This window comes from Scyliorhinus canicula, chromosome 9, assembly GCF_902713615.1.
Source record: "Scyliorhinus canicula chromosome 9, sScyCan1.1, whole genome shotgun sequence".
NCBI classification, from domain to species: Eukaryota; Metazoa; Chordata; class Chondrichthyes; order Carcharhiniformes; family Scyliorhinidae; genus Scyliorhinus; species Scyliorhinus canicula.
The window spans coordinates 77,075,238-77,095,631 of record NC_052154.1 but is presented as its reverse complement, the minus strand read 5'-3'; the positions used below and the strand labels follow the sequence as shown (position 1 = coordinate 77,095,631).

At 44.0% G+C, this 20,394-nt stretch overlaps 1 protein-coding gene across 3 annotated transcripts in view; it reads left to right on the top strand.

Moving 5' to 3' along the window:
• The window catches only part of pdpr (pyruvate dehydrogenase phosphatase regulatory subunit), a 94,596-nt gene that overhangs the window by 27,691 nt on the left and 46,511 nt on the right, over nucleotides 1–20,394 (top strand). For 2 of the 3 annotated variants that reach the window (XM_038806969.1, XM_038806970.1), the window contains 4 exons: nucleotides 9,413–9,576; nucleotides 15,558–15,679; nucleotides 17,826–17,943; nucleotides 18,925–19,074. In XM_038806969.1, the coding sequence (XP_038662897.1) occupies nucleotides 9,413–9,576; nucleotides 15,558–15,679; nucleotides 17,826–17,943; nucleotides 18,925–19,074 (554 nt within the window). Of the gene's footprint in view, nucleotides 1–9,412; nucleotides 9,577–15,557; nucleotides 15,680–17,825; nucleotides 17,944–18,882; nucleotides 19,075–20,394 lie in introns of those variants that run through there. The other variant, XM_038806971.1, reaches the window with a different exon arrangement.

Sequence of the window (20,394 nt, the reverse complement as noted above, 5' to 3'; positions counted from 1 at the left end):
AATGCTGGTAGATTAATGCTCCTTGAAGCTTTTACTTCCTTAACTGACTAGGCAGCTAACCATAATGGCCAGAGGATCGACTTAGACCAAAGTATATAAATAACTGTTAGTCAGCTCCTGGTTGTGCACTAAATTTGGAGGCCATTAATTTGAAGTAAGTGTTCTTTTTGTCTGTTCATAGGTTCATAGCTGACCCCCTATTTTATTTAAGCTTTAGTGAGACTTGAAACACTCAATATTTGAGCTGGGATTTGCAATGTGCAAATCAGATTCATACTATGTATTGTTCACCTTTGGATTATAGACATGGCCTAATCTTATTTCTCCCACTTGCATGTGTGTTTACACCTAGAACATAGAACACTACAGCGCAGTACGGGCCCTTCGGCCCTCGATGTTGCGCCTACCTGTGAAACCATCTGAAGCCTATCTGACCTACACTACTCCATTTTCATCCATATGTCTATCCAGTAACCACTTAAATGCCCTTAAAGTTGGCGAGTCTACTACTGTTGCAGGCAGGGCGTTCCACACCCCTACTACTCTCTGAGTAAAGAAACTGCCTCTGACATCTGTCCTATATCTATTACCCCTCAATTTAAAGCTATGTCCCCTCGTGTTGGTCATCACCATCCGAGGAAAAAGACTCTCACTGTCCACCCTATCTAACCCTCTGACTATCTTATATGTCTCTATTAAGTCACCTCTCAGCCTTCTCCTCTCTAACGAAAACAACCTCAATTCCCTGAGCCTTTCCTCGTAAGACCTTCCCTCCATACCAGGCAACATCCTAGTAAATCTCCTCTGAACCCTTTCCAAAGCTCCCACATCCTTCCTATAATGTGGTGACCAGAACTGCACGCAGTACTCCAGGTGCGGCCACACCAGAGTTATGTACAGCTGCAGCATGACCTTGTGGCTCCGAAATTCAATCCCCCTGCTGATAAAGGCTAGCACACCATATGCCTTCTTAACAGCCCTATTAACCTGGGTGGCAACTTTCAGGGATTTATGTACCTGGATGCCGGGATCTCTCTGTTCATCTACACTACCAAGAATCTTGCCATTAGCCCAGTACTCTGCATTCCTGTTACTCCTTCCAAAGTGAACCACCTCACACTTTTCCGCATTAAACTCCATCTGCCACCTCTCAGCCCAGCTCTGCAGCTTATCTATCTCCCTCTGTATCCTATAACATCCTTCAGCACTATCCACAACTCCACCGACCTTCGTGTCATCTGCAAATTTACTAACCCATCCTTGTACACCCTCTTCCAGGTCATTTATAAAAATTACAAACAGCAGTGGCCCCAAAACAGATCCTTGCGGTACACCACTAGTAACTGAACTCCAGGATGAACATTTGCCATCAACCACCACCCTCTGTCTTCTTTGAGCTAGCCAATTACTGATTCAAACCGCTAAATCACCTACAATCCCATACTTCCTTATTTTCTGCAATAGCCTACCGTGGGGAACCTTATCAAACGCCTTACTGAAATCCATATACACCACATCAACAGCTTTACCCTGATCCACCTGTTTGGTCACCTTCTCAAAAAACTCAATAAGGTTTGTGAGGCATGACCTACCCTTCACAAAACCGTGTTGACTATCGCTAATCAACTTGTTCTTTTCAAGATGATTATAAACCCTATCTCTTATAACCTTTTCCAACATTTTACCCACAACCGAAGTAAGGCTCACAGGTCTATAATTACCAGGGTTGTCTCTACTCCCCTTCTTGAACAAGGGGACAACATTTGCTATCCTCCAGTCTTCTGGCACTATTCCTGTCGACAAAGACGACATAAAGATCAAGGACAAAGGCTCTGCAATCTCCTCCCTGGCTTCCCAGAGAATCCTAGGATAAATCCCATCTGGCCCAGGGGACTTATCTATTTTGACATTTTCCAAAATTGCTAACACCTCCTCCTTTTGAACCTCAATTCCATCTAGCCTGGTCGACTGAACATGAGTGTTCTCCTCGACAACATTGTCTTTCTCCAGTGAAAGAACTTTCCACTACTATCCTTGATTGGCCCTAATCTTACTCTAGTCATTCTTTTGTTCCTGTTATACCTATAGAAAGCCTTAGGGTTTTCCTTGATCCTATCCGCCAACGACTTTTCGTGTCCTCTCCTCGCTCTTCTTAACTCTCCCTTTAGGTCCTTCCTGGCTAACTTGTAACTCTCAAGTGCCCTAACTGAACCTTCACGTCTCATCTTTACATAAGCCTCCTTCTTCCTCTTGACAAGTGCTTCAACTTCCTTAGTAAACCACGGTTCCCTTGCTCGACAACTTCCTCCCTGCCTGACAGGTACATATTTATCAAGGACACGCAGTAGCTGTTCCTTGAAAAAGCTCCACATTTCGATTGTACCCATCCCCTGCAGTTTCCTTCCCCATCCTATACATCCTAAATCTTGCCGAATAGCATCATAATTGCCTTTCCCCCAGCTATAATTCTTGCCTTGCGGTATATACCTATCCCTGCCCATTGCTAAAGTAAACATAACCGAGTTGTGATCACTATCACCAAAGTGCTCACCTACATCTAAATCTAACACCTGGCCGGGTTTATTACCCAGTACCAAATCCAATGTGGCCTCGCCCCTTGTTGGCCTGTCTACATACTGTGTCAGAAAACCCTCCTGCACACACTGTACAAAAACTGACCCATCTATAGTACTCGAACTATAGTATTTCCAGTCAATATTTGGAAAGTTAAAGTCCCCCATAACAACTACCCTGTTACTCTCGCTCCTGTCGCGAATCATCTTTGCAATCCTTTCCTCTACATCTCTGGAACTATTCGGAGGTCTATAGACAACTCCCAACAGGGTGACCTCTCCTCTCCTGTTCCTAACCTCGGCCCATACTACCTCAGTAGACGAGTCCTCAAGCGTCCTTTCTACCGCCGTAATACTTTCCTTGATTAACAATGCCACCCCCCCCCCTCTTTTACCATCTTCTCTGTTCTTACAGAAACATCTAAATCCTGGAACCTGCAACAACCACTCCTGTCCCTGTTCTACCCATGTCTCCGAAATCGCCACAACATCGAGATCCCAGGTACCAACCCATGCTGCAAGCTCACCCACCTTATTCCGGATGCTCCTGGCGTTGAAGTAGACACACTTCAAACCAGCATCTTGCTTGCCGGTGCCCTCTTTCGAACTTTTAACCCTATCCCTGACCTCACTACTCTCAACATCCTGTACACTGGGACTACAATTTAGGTTCCCATCCCCCTGCTGAATTAGTTTAAACGCCCCCGAAGAGCACTAGCAAATCTCCCCCCCCCAGGATATTGGTACCCCTCTGGTTCAGGTGAAGACCATCCTGTTTGTAGAGGTCCCACCTACCCCAGAATGAGCCCCAATTATCCAGGAAACCAAAACCGTCCCTCCTGCACCATTCCTGTAGCCACGTGTTCAACTCCTCTCTCTCCTTATTTCTCACTTCGCTAGCACGTGGCACGGGTAACAACCCAGAGATAACAACTCTGTTTGTTCTAGCTCTCAGCTTCCACCCTAGCTCCCTGAATTTCTGTCTCAAATCCCCATCTCTCTTCCTACCTATGTCGTTGGTACCTATGTGGACCACAACTTGGGGCTGCTCCCCCTCCCCCTTAAGGATCCCAAAAACACGATCGGAGACATCACGAACCCTGGCACCTGGGAGGCAACACACCAACCGTGAGTCTCTTTCGTTCCCACAGAACCTCCTGTCTGTTCCTCTAACTATAGAGTCCCCAATGACAAGTGCTCTGTTCCTCTTCTCCCTTCCCTTCTGAGCAACAGGGACAGACTCTGTGCCAGAGACCTGTGCCCTATTGCTTACCCCTGGTAAGTCGTCCCCCGCAACAGTATCCAAAATGGTATACTTGTTATAGAGGGGAACGACCACAGGGGATCCCTGCACTGCCTGCCGGTTCCCTCTCCCTCCCCTGACGGTAATCCATCTACCTTCTTATTTTACCTGAGGTGTGACTACCTCCCTATAACTCCTCTCAATAACCTCCTCCGCCTGCCGAATGATCCGAAGTTCATCCAGCTCCAGCTCCAGGTCCCTAACGCGGCTCTCGAGGAGCTGGAGTTGGGTGCACCTCCCGCAGATGTAATCAGCAGGGACACTAGAGGTGACCCTTTCCTCCCACATTCTGCAGGAGGAACATTCAACTGCCCTAGCTTCCATTCCCACTGAACTAACTTCCCAACTACTGAAAAATAAAAATAAAAAACTTGTTAGTTTAGCAATCCAACAGACAGAACTTTTTTTTGGTTAGAGGAGGAGGATGGGTGGGAGACACTACGTAAGTAGTGTTTTGGGTAAAGCTGTCACTCGAGAACAGCCCCTTCACAAACCACCTTCAACTTACGCTGACCGCACTGCACGTATGCAAATCTCCCCGGAACAGCCAATCAGAAGCTCTGCTCTGCTGCCCTCTGCTGGATACTTGCCTTCCGTCGAACTCCTCTGGTCACTTGTGCAGGTGCACCTTCATCTTACGCTGACCGCACTGCACGTATGCAAATCTCACCGGAACAGCCAATCAGAAGCTCTGCTCTGCTGCCCTCTGCTGGATGCTTGCCTTCCGTCGAACTCCTCGGGCCACTTGTGCAGGTGCACCTTCAACTTACGCTGGCCGCACTGCACGTATGCAAATCTCCCCGGAACAGCCAATCAGAAGCTCTGCTCTGCTGCCCTCTGCTGGATCTGTTCAGATCCATGTCCCTACTGCAGTGTTTTTCAAACTTTCTTTCCCGGGACCCATTTTGAGCAACCTTCGTGACCCATGCAAGCCAACCTTTGCGACAAACGCCACATTTGCTTATCTTAAATGCAAAAGGGGAGCCTGCTTTGTCCTCACGATCTCACTTAAATCAGGTGCAAAGGAGGAGGGGAAATGCGTATATCAGGTACAGACTTCAACCAGTTCCTTTGTGCCGTCTTAATCCAACCGTCGACATGTAGGTCCTCACAAACGACAAAGCCATACCTCAAAAAATCATCTTTATTACTGCTTTGTTCCTGAGTTAAGTTTCTGCTTTGTCGACTGTAGATCAGAGGCCTGGAGAGTGTGCAGAGCAAACATTGGTACTGCTCTGCCCTGCCCTGGACTGTCCTGAACAGATTCTGTTGTGAGATCCTGTCCAATAGGTAAACTGCCTATTTGAGTCTCTGGCCGTCTCTTACTTTGCAGAAAACCATTCATCTTCACGGTTCACTTTCCCTGCTTGCCAGCAGCTGGAAAATGGAAGCAACATTGCTCCGTGATTTGGCGCCAAAGGCACATTCCTGGAGGGTGCTTAATGTCAAGTCTGTGCAGGGTGCATGACCTGCTCTCTGCTGCTGCTTATTTTCATTTAAAAGGTGGCAGTGGCCGCCAGTCTCTTTTTTTTTTTGTTTGCAATATGTATTTTGTTTTGGATAGGTAGACTGCAAGGATCACAACATAACCAATAGTAAAGAGCATTATTTCAGCTGGTATCGCAATCTAGCTTTAAAAATCCATTATCTTTCCAGAATGCAATTTCATTATAATTCACGTCAAAATGCAAAAATGGGAAATTTCTTCAAGATAGCAATTTCGAGTCGTGACACAAAAGTTTAATGCTCGAGAAAGTACAACACCGAAGCCTGCTTTTTCCAAACATTATGCTGTTCTCTGTGAATACCAAAATAAGTGATAGACTTTTCAGAGTTCATATCATTTTACATCAAAGTTCGGTTTATATCACAATAGGGCAATCCTTCTCAGCAGAGACAGGGACTTATTTTCAAATTGCAACCTCAAATACTAAAATAAAATGTAAAATGCCGTGGACTCCATGCCTGAGAATAACCATGTTAATTGTCGTTTCTGAGCCCGTCGCTCAGTGAGGCCCAGGGCTTTACCAAATCCAGCCCCCCCAAAATAAAACCTGGTGCCCAGTAACCTCCAAAAACCAAACCACAAACCAAGGGCTGGGTCTCACCTCAGACGGGGCTGAGGGTTCAGTCACCAGGGCCTGTCTCAGCAGATGAACTCTCAGGCCTAATTTCTCCAGATAAATCACCGAAAGGAGCAGCACATGGAGCCTTGGGCGCATGTGCACCAGGAATCGGATCAAAATACTCAAGGGGGTATCGTCCTCCCGACCGTGTGGATGGAGCGGCTTCGCCTCCCCCCTCAATCGCCGGGTCTCACTCATCCCCAGAGCCTGGCACGAAACCTCCCGAACACCAGCGGACACTCAGTCGTCCCCACACAAACCAGGGGTGAGATCTGACCCGGACATTTAAGTTTCTCTCTCCACCCAGCTGACCATCCCCCATTGCTGACCTGCCCTCTCCACTGAAGCCGCGCACGTTTTCAAACGTGGCCCCCATTCTCAAAGTAAAAGTCGGGCGCTCCTCCTGTCATTGGGACCACCGCAGTAATGGCACGGACAATAGTATCGCGACCCTGACTTTGAAAAACCCTGCTGTACTGCACTGAGCGTGTCCCAAATCTTCTGATATACTCTAAGAACAGACACTACAGAAAACTTCATTCAATAGTGTATCTTTAATGCTCTCATTCTACCCAATTTTGTGGTTGGGTATTTCTGTTTCCAGTCTTTGGTCTCTGGGCTCATTTAGCACAAGCTGTCCTATTTCTTTGTTTCTATTTCAATGTCTGTGGCACACCTAGGCACTTGATAACTGTATCAAAGCTTAGTGCGTGAAAATTAGGTTAAAAAGCATTTGGAATTGATTATATTTCAACTATTCACAAATTTCTTTGTGTGTGGCTCCATTCAGAAAATAGGATTTCCCTTTTTCCTAGTGATACATAGAAACATAGGCGGCAAATAGAAACAGGAGGAGGCCATTCGACCCTTCATTGTTATCATGGTTGATCATCAAGATCAATACCCTGATCTGGCCTTCTTCCCCCATGTTCCTTGATCTCTTGGGCCCCAAGAGCTCTTATCTCATTCTTCTTTAAAATTACACGATGTTTTGGCCTCAACCACTTTCTGTGGTAGTGAATTCCACAGATTCACCTCACTCTGGGTGAAGAAATTTCTCCTCACGTCAGTCCTAAAAGGTTCACCCCATATCCTCAAATTATAGACTCCCCACCGTTGGGAACATTCTTTCTGAATCTACCCTGTCTAACCTTGTTTGAATTTTGTAAGTTTCTACGAGATCTCCTCTCACTCTTCTAAACTCCAATGAATACAATCCTAACCGACTTAGTCTCTCCTTATATGATACTCCCGCCATCCCAGGGATCAACCTGGTAAATCTTCGTTCCACTCCCTCCATCGCAAGACAGCCTTCCTTAGATAAAGACACCAGAACTGCACACAACACTCCAGGTGTGGCCTCACTAATCCCCTATACGATTGTAGTAAAACATCCCTCTTCTTATGCTCAAATCCTCTTGCTGTGAAGGCCAACATACCATTTGCCTTTTTAAAAAAATTTAGAAAATTAAAAATCCAATTAAGGGCAGTTTAGTGAAATCCACGCAGTCACGGGGAAATATGCGAATTCCACACAGACAGTGACCCTGGGATGGGATTGAACCTGGGTCCTCCGCGCCACAGGCAGCAATGCTAATCACTGCACCACCGTGCCACCCAGTCATTTACCTTCTTTACTGCCTGCTGTACCGGCGTGGTTCCTTTCAGCAACTGATTCACAAGGACACCAAGTTCTCGCTGAGTATCCATCTCTCAATTTACACTCGATGAATAATAATCTGCCGTACTATTTTTGCTACCGAAGTGGGCAACTTCACATTTATCCACATTATACTGCATCTGCCTTGCATCTGCCCACTCACTCAGCCTGTCCAAATCCCAAATGATAAGTGTGTTTTTGTAGCATCAATGCCCCCTTTTCACACCTAGAACCTTGAGTCAGTAGAAAATCCAAGGTAGTGTTTTTCACAGAAGCGTTTCAGAATAAAGCTTATTCATACAACTCTTGCAATGCCGAATCCCTCGAAATATCCTCAAAAGCTCATATCCTTTCAGACCTCCAAATTGAATTCTTAGACTTTCCATAAAGTGGTTGCTTTAATGAGGGAGGTGTGGGTTAAAACGGCCTACAGAGTGCATGTATGGGGTTGATTAGCAGCGCCACACGGCTTTGCATTTGAAGTTTTTATATCATCAGAATTTCAGGGTTGGGTCTGAAAACTAATCAAAATGTTACATTGTTTTTATTGCAACACGCAAACCAGACTCTCACATGGACACTTCGTTATGAGTGTTAAAAGCTATCATGTTTTATTTGGTGAAGAAGTTTTCACTGATTAATATATTAGAATCTTTGTCCAGTCCTGGCCATACAATGCAGGTCAGAAGAAATGTATGTGCAACTTGCTATTAAAGAAAAAAGACCTGTATTTGTAGAGCGCTTTTCACAACCACTGGATGTCTTGAAGCGCTTTACAGCTCAGGAGGTACTTTTTTTGAAATGTACTTCTTATTGTAATATGGGAAACTCGGAAGCCAATTTGTGCTCAGCAAGCTCCCATGAACAACAATGTGATTATGACCAGGTAATCTGTTTTTGTTTTGTGTGATGTTGATTGAGGGATAAATATTGTCCAGGACCCTGGGATGACTCTCCTGTTCTTATTGAATGTACGTTCTAAAGTTCACAATCCAGTCATGATTCCCTATATTCGTAGGTTATTAATCTTGAATGTGTGATTTATGTACCAAAATCTGTGCAGGATAGCAGGTTCAAATTTCTGAAGATTTTTATTGTATTTCAATTAAACTCTGTTAAAAGCATCTCCAATGCACTCTTTCAAATATGCAGGTTCAAGACCTACACTCTTGAGCTCTTGATCTTATAGAGAGGAGAGTAGACACATATTTCTCACTCGCACCTGTGTAAGCCATGGAATGGCAATGGAGCAAGTCACTTATCTTCACCCATGACGATAGAGATATGTGGATTTTTGGAGGAGCTGAGAGAACAGAAATGTATGGGTAGCTTCCACAAGACAGCAACATACAAAAACAAACAAGGTGCAGTGGCTCAAGTGAACAACTGTGAAATCACATTAAGCTATTAAGTTTATGTAACCTCTATAGCAGTCTTGAAGATGTTCTGGCACTAACTGACACCCTGGATTTTATTCGAGCTGCTTTGAGATCACAGGCTTTAATCGAGTAAAACCAGTGAAAATGCAAAATAACCATCTTGTATTAATTGTATATGTGAAATTTATTCAGAAGTCTTCACAATGAGGTATGATGGCCCATGATGAAGGGTCCTATGATCAGCACTGCTGTCTAATTGTATTGATAGCAGTGCACACCAACATGCTCACTTTTCCACTTGGGAGTGTGTGTGTTTTGTAAGATTTGTATTACACAGGGTATTGAATGTGATGTTCCATGTGTGTTATCAGGGTTATGGGAATCTCTTGTGACATCATCAGTCCGAAACAAGTCGCACAACTGCACCCTCTGGTAAATATCCATGACCTGGTTGGAGCAATGCACGTCCCAGGGGATGCAGTAATTTCACCACCAGATGTTGTTCAGGCACTCGTGACGGCTGCTGTACACAATGGTGAGTTTCCATTTCAGTCAGATAGTCTTTGAATAGTGAGCAATCAAATGACACTTCCACAGAGGAATTCTGTTTGGTACCTTACAGTTTGTACACACCATCCCATATATTTGGTTTGCTTTGTGATATGATGTGCATGTACTTTTTGAAGGTGTTTGTATCTTAAAACTATTGTCATTCAATACACACCTCAACAGGATGGGATGTATTATTGCCATGACTGGTAGACAGTCGGCAAACAGCAGGATACGATACTTAGTCCTTTAGTAAATCCATCTGAATGCAATCTTCAAATAAAACGCACACACTATTGTTTCACCAATCCCTGTATATGATTGGTATGTTGATGTCAAAGAGAAGAACGTAACAACTTTTCACAAGCAATAGAACCTAGAGTATTCATCTTCATCACTCTACTGGGTGGCAGGTTCAGTAGGATGGCCGCATGATGTAATGCTGGATTTTTGGTGGGTCTGTTGAGTCTGGAGACCATGTTCTTTGTCCCACTATTGGATTTCCACTATGGTCCCATTCTGTGGCATTCCATAGAGGTAGGAGCATAGTAGATCATATGGCTCCTTGAGCTTGCTTTGCCATTCAATGTAATTTTGGCTGATCCTCTTTCTCAGTTCTACTCCCCATATCCATTGATTCCTCGAGAGATCAAAAATAATCTATCCCAGCCTTGAATATGATCAATGATGGATAATCTACAAACCAAAGATTCATTGTCCTTTGAGGGAAGAAAGTTCCCCTCATCTCAGTCCTGAACGATTTATTCCTAATCTAGAGACACTGCCCCTGTGTTCCAGATTCCCCAGTGGGGGATACAGCCTCTGTGTCCGCCCAAGCCCCTACAAAATCTTGCATGTTTCAATGAGATCTCCATTCAATTTAGAGAACATAGGCCCAATATACTCAGCTCCTCATGACAACACTTTCACCCCAGGAAATAATTTAGTGAGTGTTACAGTGCAACCTTTGTCAAGTAGGTCCCGACATTTGGAGCCCAAAACTGCACACTACCCTAAGTATGGTCTCATCAAAGCAAATTGTGGCAAAATGTCCTTATTCATGTACTCTAATCCCCATGTAATCAAGATCAATATGCCATTTGCTGTCCTAATTTATTGCTGTACCTGCATGCTAATTTCCGTTGTTCCTTATATGGGTCCACCCAAGTTGCTCTAATCATCACCTTTTAGAAATTTCACATCTTTAAAAATTAAAATTGCTTTTTTCATGACTATTAATATCAATGTGAATAACCTTGCGCTTCCCTGCATTATACTCAGTTGCCACCTGCTGCCCCATGCACTTCACCTGTTTATCTGCAGCCTCTTTGCGTCTTCACAGTGTACATTGCCACTTTGCATCATCAGCAGACTTGGATACATTATTTTGTCTCTCTGTCAAAGACATTAATTTAGATTGTAATAGCGGAGGGCCTTGAACTCTTTCCTGTAGCACTCCACTAGTTGTAGCCTACCAACTTGAAAATGACCAGTTTATCCCTATTTTCTTCTTCCTGGAAATTAACCAATCCTCTATGCTAATATATTATCCCCATCTCCCATGAGCTCTTATCTTGCGTATCAACATACGTGACACTTTATCGAATGCCTTTTGGAAATTAAAAGTATGCTACAACTACTGATTCCCCTTTATCTACCCTATTTCTTACATTCTCAAAGAACTCTTAGGTTTGTGAAGCAAGACTTCACTCTCTTAAAACCAAATCAACTCTGATCATTTTAATATCTATATTAAATACTTGGATGAAAGGACCGTGTATTGCAGCTAAATTTGCTGCAATACAAAGATAGGTAGGATAGCAAGTTGTGAGGAAGACACTAAGATTATGCAAATGTAATGTAGATACGTTAAGTGAGTGGGCAAGCATTATTTGACCTTTAGAATATAATTTGGTAAAATGTGAGATGGGCTACTTCGATAGGAAGAATGAAAAAGCACAATTTAAATTTTAAATGGCGAGACTGCAGAATGTTGCAGTCCTGAGGGATTTGTAAGTGTCCTTCCTGTTTATTCCGTGTCTATTCTCTTATTTCTTATTTTATTTTTGCCACTACATTTTTTGATCCACGGATGATATATGAACATGTGTCTTTAAGGCAGCCTGTATCTTTAATTTAAGGAGAAGAAAGCAGTGGCCTGTGTCTTTAATTCAGAAAGTAGGCTCCAAAAGGCCGTGCTATTTCATTTTTAAAATAAATTTTCACCGTTGTTTCCAATTAAGGGGCAATTTAGCGTGGCCAATTCACCTACCCTGTACATCTTTGGGTTGTGGGGGTGAGACCCACACAAACACCGAGAGAATGTGCAAACTCCACACGGACAGTGGACCGGGATCGAATCCGGGTCCTTGGCGCTATAAGGCAGCAGTGCTAACCACTCCACCACCGTGCTGCCCGAGGTTGTGCTATTCTAGATTGGTGATTGCAAACTGGCCAGAGTCAGTGATGACTCTGTTTGACAGATTTGGCTGGCGGCCAATGTATGGAACTAAAGACTGTGCTCTGCCCGGTAACTGGTGGTGATTGGATCTGATCCAGCTGGATTGTTTTCAGAGTCATGAGGTTCCAGTTTGAGTTCACTTTTGATTCAGCAGCCTGGTTGAAGAGGTCTAACAAGCTCTCCAAAAATATCTAACTAATTCTTTACGTAAGACCACTGTGAGGGCTGACTCTCTCTCCAGGACTGACACCCAGTCAGTCTCTTGAGAATGCAGAGGCCTGAAGTCAAACCATGGGCTGGAAGCAGTGTTTGACGTGAAATAAAGTGTGTCAAGAAAGATATAGGCCTGAAAGATATAGGCCTGAATGATATAGGTGACACAGTAGCACCGTGGTTAGCACTGTTGCTTCACAGTGCCAGGGTCCCAGCTTCGATTCCTGGCTTGGGTCACTGTCTGTGCGGAGACTGCACGTTCTCCCTGGGTCTGTGTGGGTTTCCTCCGGGTGCTCCGGTTTCTTCCCACAAGTTCCAAAAGACGTGCTGTTAGGTAATTTGGCCATTCTGAATTCTCCCTCTGTGACCCAAACAGGTGCCGGAATATGGAGACTAGGGGCTTTTGACAGTAACTTAATTGCAGTGTTAATGTAAGCCTACTTGTGACAATAAAGATTATTACAATTATTATATGAACCTCGAGCTGAAGGCCCAGTTTGCTAAAACTAAAGTTATTCTCCAGAAGGCTGGCGGCTGCTTGAGAGTTTTGAATTTTTTAGCCTGTGGGGACCCTGAGTAAATAATTCTGCAAAGAAGACCACTACCAGCTGAAAACCAGAGACTTCAATCAGCAAGCGTGCTAAAGAACCACCATTTTAAGCAAAGACTTAACTTTAGACCTTCATCCTTATTATTTTACCCCTTTTCACCTCTCATTGTGTTTGTGTGGATAGAGGGTGGAACAGTTAAAATGGGTAGTAGGTATTAGCTTGTCGTCATTCAGTTGTAATTACAGCATATTTCATGATCGTTCTTGGTATGAATAGACAGTGATTGCGTTTCAGCTTACTAACCTGGTGACTAATTATTGGGCAACCAAGGGCCAAAGACTTGGGGAATTTTTATAAGAATTGTAATGGGCCAGGGTTTAGAGAACTCCCAAGTATATCATGGCGTTCACCTGACCTGTAACTGTTTATTAATTTTGGTTATGATGAGCACAAGGGTCTGTCTTTCAGGTGTTATTCAACAGAGGCCTTAAGCACTTTTAATCAACAACAAGTTTTATTCTACAAATTTAGTTAACATTTTTATAAACGCACACAGTAAGCATTTTTATAAACTACCAACATAAATACCCCACACAGCTACAGTAACCTACGTATAATCCTTAATAAATTCCCCCCTTAAGCTGTTCCAATTTAATAACAAGATCCCATAAACCAGAAAACTCTTTTTCAAGGTGTGGCCCAGCACACGGCACTCAAGACCTGGTATGGATGCCCTTGTTTCCTTTTCAAAACAGCAGGTTTGAATTCCTTCCAGAAAACAATTATTTCTTTTAAGTTGTCAAGTAATCTGGAAACAGCTTTTAAAATGCAAATAGAGAGACACTTCTTTTTCGGCCTATACTGTACAAACCAGTTCAAACTCGAAGCGAAAGTAAAACTAACTCCCAGAGCCACAGCCCAGCTCCACCCACACAATGACATCACTGAAGCCATGTGATGAGACAAAAACATTTCTTAAAGGGACACTTCCATGACAGAATTGTTGGTTAATTCACTTATGTTGTGACTCTGGGGGATGCGGGGCTGGAATTGACTGCGCACTTCCCGTAATAATGACGTAACAGATCTGGGTGTCCTAATACATGAATTACACAGTTTACATGCAGGTACAGCAAGTAATTAGGAAGGCAAGTGAAATGTTGGTCTTTATTGCAATAGGAATGGAATATAAAAGTAGGGAAGTCCTGTTACAGCGATATAGGACTTTAGCGAGACCATACCTGGAATACTGCGGACAGTTCTGCCTCCTTATTCGAGGAGTGTTGTGCTTGCATTGGAAATAGTTCGGAGAAGACTCACTCAGATGATTCCCAGGAGCGAAGGGGCCATCTTTAGAGGAAAGGTTGAGCATGTAGGAAATTGGAGATCAGGCCAAAATCCGATTCACCAGGATCTTATTGAGTGACTTGTCAGGCTCGAGGGAACAAATAGCCTATTTGTGCTCCTTAAGACTTTCCTGATAATAGATCCTAGCATTTTCCTGATGGCCTTTATCAGGCTAACTGTTAGTTCCCTGTTTGCTCTCGCTTTCCTTTATTGAATATTGGTGTTACATTTGATCGCTTCCAATCTGCTGGGACCTAGAATTCTGGGGACTTCAGAAGAATCGTAACCAGTGCATGCTCCATCTCTGCAACAACTTCTTTTAGAACTCCAGGGTGTGGGTCATCTCTTCCTGGGGATTTGTCAGCTTTTAATCCCTTAAGTTTCTCTAATACTTTTTCTCTGCTGATATTAATTGTTCTTACGTTTCTCACTCTTGTTAGTCCCTTGGTTATTCTCTATTTCTGGTATGCAACTTGTGTCTTCCGCTGTAAAGACATATTCAAAATATGTTTCAATGTCCCTGCCATTTCCTCCTTCCTCAAGATGATTTTCCTGTCTCTATCTCTGAGACCAAAATTTACTTTAGCTTCTCCTCTTTTATATACTTGTAAAAGCTCTTATAACTTATTTGTTTTATATTGCATGCTAGTCTACTCATTTTCCCCCTTTTCATTATGTTTTCATCACCCTTTGCTGTTTTCTAAAACAGTCCTAGTCCTCAAGCTTACTAGTATTCTTTTCAACATTATTTTTTCAATCTAATGGCATTCTTAAGATGGATCATTCTCACTGAACTTTATTTTTGTTAGATTTTTAAAATTTCTACAAATAAACAGTAGGAAAAATTTACCACCATGTTTTTCTTGTCTATTTACCTCATCATCTTTAGCCAGCTCTCTACTCATATCTAGATAATTTGTTTATGTTTAAGATTCTTGTCTTATGCTAAAGAATATTGCTGTCAAACTTAATTTATTTCCCAAACCTCCTTTTTTGACTCCTTAAGACCCACTTATTTGACCAAGTCACCTCCCTGAAACACTCTCTTGGGCTTAGGGTCTATTTTCCTTGTGCCTCATTGAAGTACTTGGGGATAGTTTTCTACATTAAAGGCACTCTATAAATAAGTGCTACGATCATACCAGAATAAACTTGGGAATGTCTAATCAAACCTTCTTTACCTCTCTACCCGTCTCTCCTCCTCTAAGTTACTTCTTCAAACCTACTGTTTTAATAAAACTTTCGATGTTCTGATGTCTCTAATTCTGTGCTTCAAGATCAAATTTTGATGGATAACACTCCTGTAAAGTACCTTGGATGTTTTTTACTATGTTAAAGGTGTTAGAAATGTAATGCTCTGAATTCTGAGATCTATTTAAACGTTGTTTACTGCAGGTGTCCAGATTTTCGAAGGGGCCAGTGTCAATCATGTGATGGTCGAGAAGGGTCATGTGACTGGAATTGAAACTGACAGAGGGCATATAGAATGTGAATACTTTGTGAACTGTGCAGGCCAGGTAAACAATACAGACTCCATGGATCAGTGGAACACTCTCCATTCTGTCATTTGCACAAATTAGGATGCTACTGACCTCCATTCTGTCCATTTTCCTCCTGTCATTCAGAAAAGCTGAACGCAACTTAATTTGAAAACAAAATAAAATCTTGTCAGTTCTCTCATCGCAGCAATATAAATATCTGGGGCTGAATTCTCCGCCGTCGGAATTCTCCGTTTTGCCGGCAGCCCAGGGGTTTCAGAGAAGCCCCACAATGGGAAATCCCATTGACCTGCTGGCGTAACGGAGAATCCTGACGGCAAGCTGAACCAGAAATCTGGCACTGCGGAACGGAGAAACCCGCCCCTCAAAAGTGTGTTTGAGTTATGAAAGGTTGCTGAATGCTGCTCTTTAATTTCAAGTGGCATACAGTGGAAAATATTCTACATCTCACAAGTAATTTTAAGTTTGATTTACCTGCCTACAGGGATGCCTGCTACAAAACAAGACAATTTTAAAATGTCTCTGTTACAAACATGTATCAGAACAGGTTACAACACCCCCCCACACGACGAGCAGTTCCTCAAACGCGGTCGTGAACATCCCGCATCTTTTCTCAAACCCCTGTGCAGAACCCCTTAACTCATACTTTATCTTCTCCAACCGTAGAAAGTCATACAGGTCACCCAACCAAGCCGCTACTCCTCTGTGACAACGGTGACTGCCACTCCAGTAAAATTCGTCACCATGCAATCAGAGAGGCGAAGGCCATGACATCGGCCTTCTTCCCCCCATGAGTCCCGGTTTCACCGAAACCCCAAATATCGCCACCAAAGGGTCAACCTCCTCCTCCCTGCCCAGAATCTTCCCAATTTTTTGCAACCCCAAAACATGTGCGTGTGATTTGCTGGTCCCAGCCCACACCTCTCACTCTCATCTGCTACCCCCTGAAAGAACTCACTCATTCTCGCCTGAGTCAAATGCACCCTGTGCGCTACCTTAAATTGTATCAGGCTCATCTTTGCACAGGAGGAGGTCCCGTTTACCCTATGCAGGGCCTCACACCATACTCTCCAATTGATCTCCCCTCCCAACTACCATTTCTCCTTGATCTTCACCACCCTCTCGCCTCCCTGTCCCCCCAGTCATTTGAATATATCCACAATTCTTCCCTCCCCTTCCACACTCGGAAGCAGCAGTCGCTCCAGCAGGGTGTATCCCGGCAACCTAGGGATCCTCCTCCTTTTGTGCAAAGTCCCTAACCTGCAGATACCTGAACTCACTCCCCCTCGGGAGTTCTACCCTCTCCCTTAGCTCCTCCAGACTGGCGAACCCATTCTTCAAATACAGATTCCTCACCTTGGCCAGCCCCACTTTCCTTCACCTCCTGTATACATTATCCATCCCTCGGCTCAAACCCCTGTTGCTCGTACAGCGGCGTTAACACTGACATGACTTCCACCTTAAAATGCCTCCTCAACTGATTTCATGTCTTCACCATGGACTGCATCACCAGACTCCCTGAATACCTACTCAGAGCCATTGGCAACGCCTTCAAACTGGACCCCTTACAAGATTCCTTCTGGTCCTCCCAACCCGTGGCACCTTCCCTGCCCATACAAAGTCCGAAATGATCCAATTTCCGAAAAAGGGCCTTTGGTATAAAGGTCGGGAGGGCCTGAAAAATAAACATGAACCTCAGCTGAATATTCATTTTCACCACTTGGACCCTCCCCGTCAACGTCAACTGCAGTGCATCCTACCTCTTAAGATCTTCTTTGGCTTTCTCCACCAGCTTCCTCCCTGGCTTCCTCCATCAGCTTCTGCAAAACAAGACTGACCATTTCATGGTGATTCATTCTAATACACAGTCAGAAACTGGACTCTTTTACTCCATACCTAAACTTTACAATGTCATGTTCCAAACTTTGAATTTGATGACTTGCATACAACATTCAGAGGTTTTCTAAAAATATTGGAGCAGTTTTCTACCTTCCATTTCCCACATTGGCTTTATATTATTCAGCATCAAATGCTCAGAATGAAGCAATAACCATCTGCATAGTAAGTTGGCCAAGGTTTTCTTGTAGAATCAAAGTGCTGCAGTGCATTTTATATGCTTGGGTTTGGTATGTGAAGTTAACACTCTTTCTCTCCCCTTGCCCAGTGGGCCTATGAACTCGGGTTAATGAGTGAGGAGCCCGTAACTGTCCCGCTGCATCCATGTGAACACTTTTACCTGGTGACACGGCCTCTCAAGCAGGGTCTGCGTCCTGACACACCAGGTAGGGAGACTGACTTTACACATGCCTGCTTGGAATTAACAACTTGTTTACATCAATGTGGTTTTTAAGTAGGAATTGGTGTGCTTCCCGAAGAGGGTTGATGGCACTTTCAGAAAACCGTGTCTATTGGAGCTGATATATGAGCTCAAATATTGAGCTTCAAACTGGTTAACGCAGCATCAATCTAAAGCTGACCAGACAAATATCTTATTAAGAATAAGATTGAAAGCTATGGGGTCCATTTTTTGTTGATTTCCCCGTCAAATTCCTTTTTACATCCGCTGGTGGAATTCTTGTATCCACACAACCTCTGCTGTTTGGTCAGCTAAGGCAGTAGCTCTTGTGCATCAAATGCTGAGCCTTCATCCTGTGGGATTGTTACCTGGACCATCCAGGCCAGAACACTCCTGACTTTTATGACCACATAGCTGGAGTGTTTGGCAGGGCTGAGGCTCAAATTCGGTATGTTTTTAGTTTATGAAGCCAACTTTAAGCATATGAGGATTGAACATTCATCACAACATTAAACGTGAGGTACTGATGAGATGCACACCAGAAACTCTATCCATGCTGTCTAATGGCCTATTTTGAACAAAAACAGCTTATAATTATAAAGCACTTTCAGTGCAATAAAATATCTCGGGGACATCACTTGGGCATTATAAGACAAAGTATTACAGCAAGGAACAAAAGGAAATTGGTCATTTGACCAAAAACTTGGTCAAAGAGCGAGGTTTCAAGGTGCTTTCTCCAGGAGGAAAGCACGGTGGAGAGATTAGGGAGGATACACCAGAGCTTCGGGCTGAAGGCACAGCTTGCAATGATGGAGCGATTGAAAGTATGACACCATCTTTATTGGCTTGCAGTTTACACTGATGTATCTTTTGTCCGAACTCTTGTTTGCAAAACTCTTAATCTTCTCCCCCGCATCTTTCACAGGGCTGTGTCCTTTCTGATGAACTGTGTTCCTTCCTTTCCCAGTAATCATGGATCTTGACGGTAGGATATATGTCCGCAACTGGCAGGGTGGCGTGCTCTCTGGGGGCTTTGAAAAGAACCCCAAACCTATCTTCACAGAGGGCAGGAACCAGCTGGAGTTCCAAAGCATGCTTGAGGACTGGGATCACTATGGTACGTGGTCGTAGGGAATCTGGGTGGGGGATCTTGCATGATTTGGACATCAGACAGGCAAGTGCAGGGAATGGAAATTGGAAAATGCAGCTAGATGTGGCTAGTTCAGTGTTGAAGCTGGACTCAATATACATGTCTGTCAGTCAGGTGATAGTTCTGTGTATGCGTGTGCATGTCTAAGCCTACTGAACAGGAGATAAAATACATGGGTAACATAGAATCCCCAGGCGGCCCAGTGGCACAATGATTAGCAGTGCTGCTTCACGGCGCCGAGGACTCTGGTTCAATCCTGGCCCCAGATCACTATCTGTGTGGAGTTTGCGCATTCTCCCTGTGTCTGTGTGGGTCTCACCCCCACAACCCAAAGATGTGCAGAGTAGGTGGATTGGCCACATTGAAAGTGCCCCTGAATTGGAAAACATTTTAAAAAGGGAAAGAAACATAGAATCTCTGCAGTGTAGAAGGAGGTCATTCGGCCATCGAGCCTGTCTAACCCTCCAAAGGAACACCCTTCCTAGGCCAATTCCCTGCCGTAACCTCATCCAACCTGCACATATTTGGACTGTGGGGGGGAAACCAGTGCACCCGGAGGAAACCCACACAGACACGGGGAGCACATACAAACTCCACACAGTCACCCAAGGTCAGAATCAAACCCAGGTCCCTGGCGCTGGAAGGCAGCAGTGCTAACCACTGTGCTACTGTGCCATCCATGAGAGTCATGAAAAAATGGCAGGTTAAAATCTTTTATTTTCAGTTCTTTAGAGATGGGACTAACTGCTGCTCATTCATCACCTTACTTTTCTATAAACAGACAAGACATCGACATGACCTCCACTTCCCACTGCAACTTTCCTTTTTTGTCCTGTAGAGTCTGCATTAGCCCAGAAATCCATTGTTAATGGGCTGCATATAGTTATATTATTATGATATGCCCGTCGAGATGGCAACACAGACTTGGCACAGTGCCACATCAATGCTTGGGCCAATTTTCCTACTTGGTGTTGGCAATGTAAGTGCTGTGAGCATACAGAAATGACAGGCATGGATAGACCTCTGGTCCACAAATCTGTCCCATGCAGTCATGATGCCTGTAGTATTGTGTTTGGACATCTCTCCCTATCCACCAGCAGCCACATAACGTAGGCAGGCGAAGAATCAGAATAAAAACTTGATGCATTGACAGTTCCTCCCAAAACTATTCCAGATTCCTGTTGACCATGCTATATTACCTTGGAAGGGAAAGACCATTCGGGGAGTCCTGCACTTTGTTGCCCTCCAGTGACGGTGTGGTGGATCGCTTGACAATTATGTCTTTGG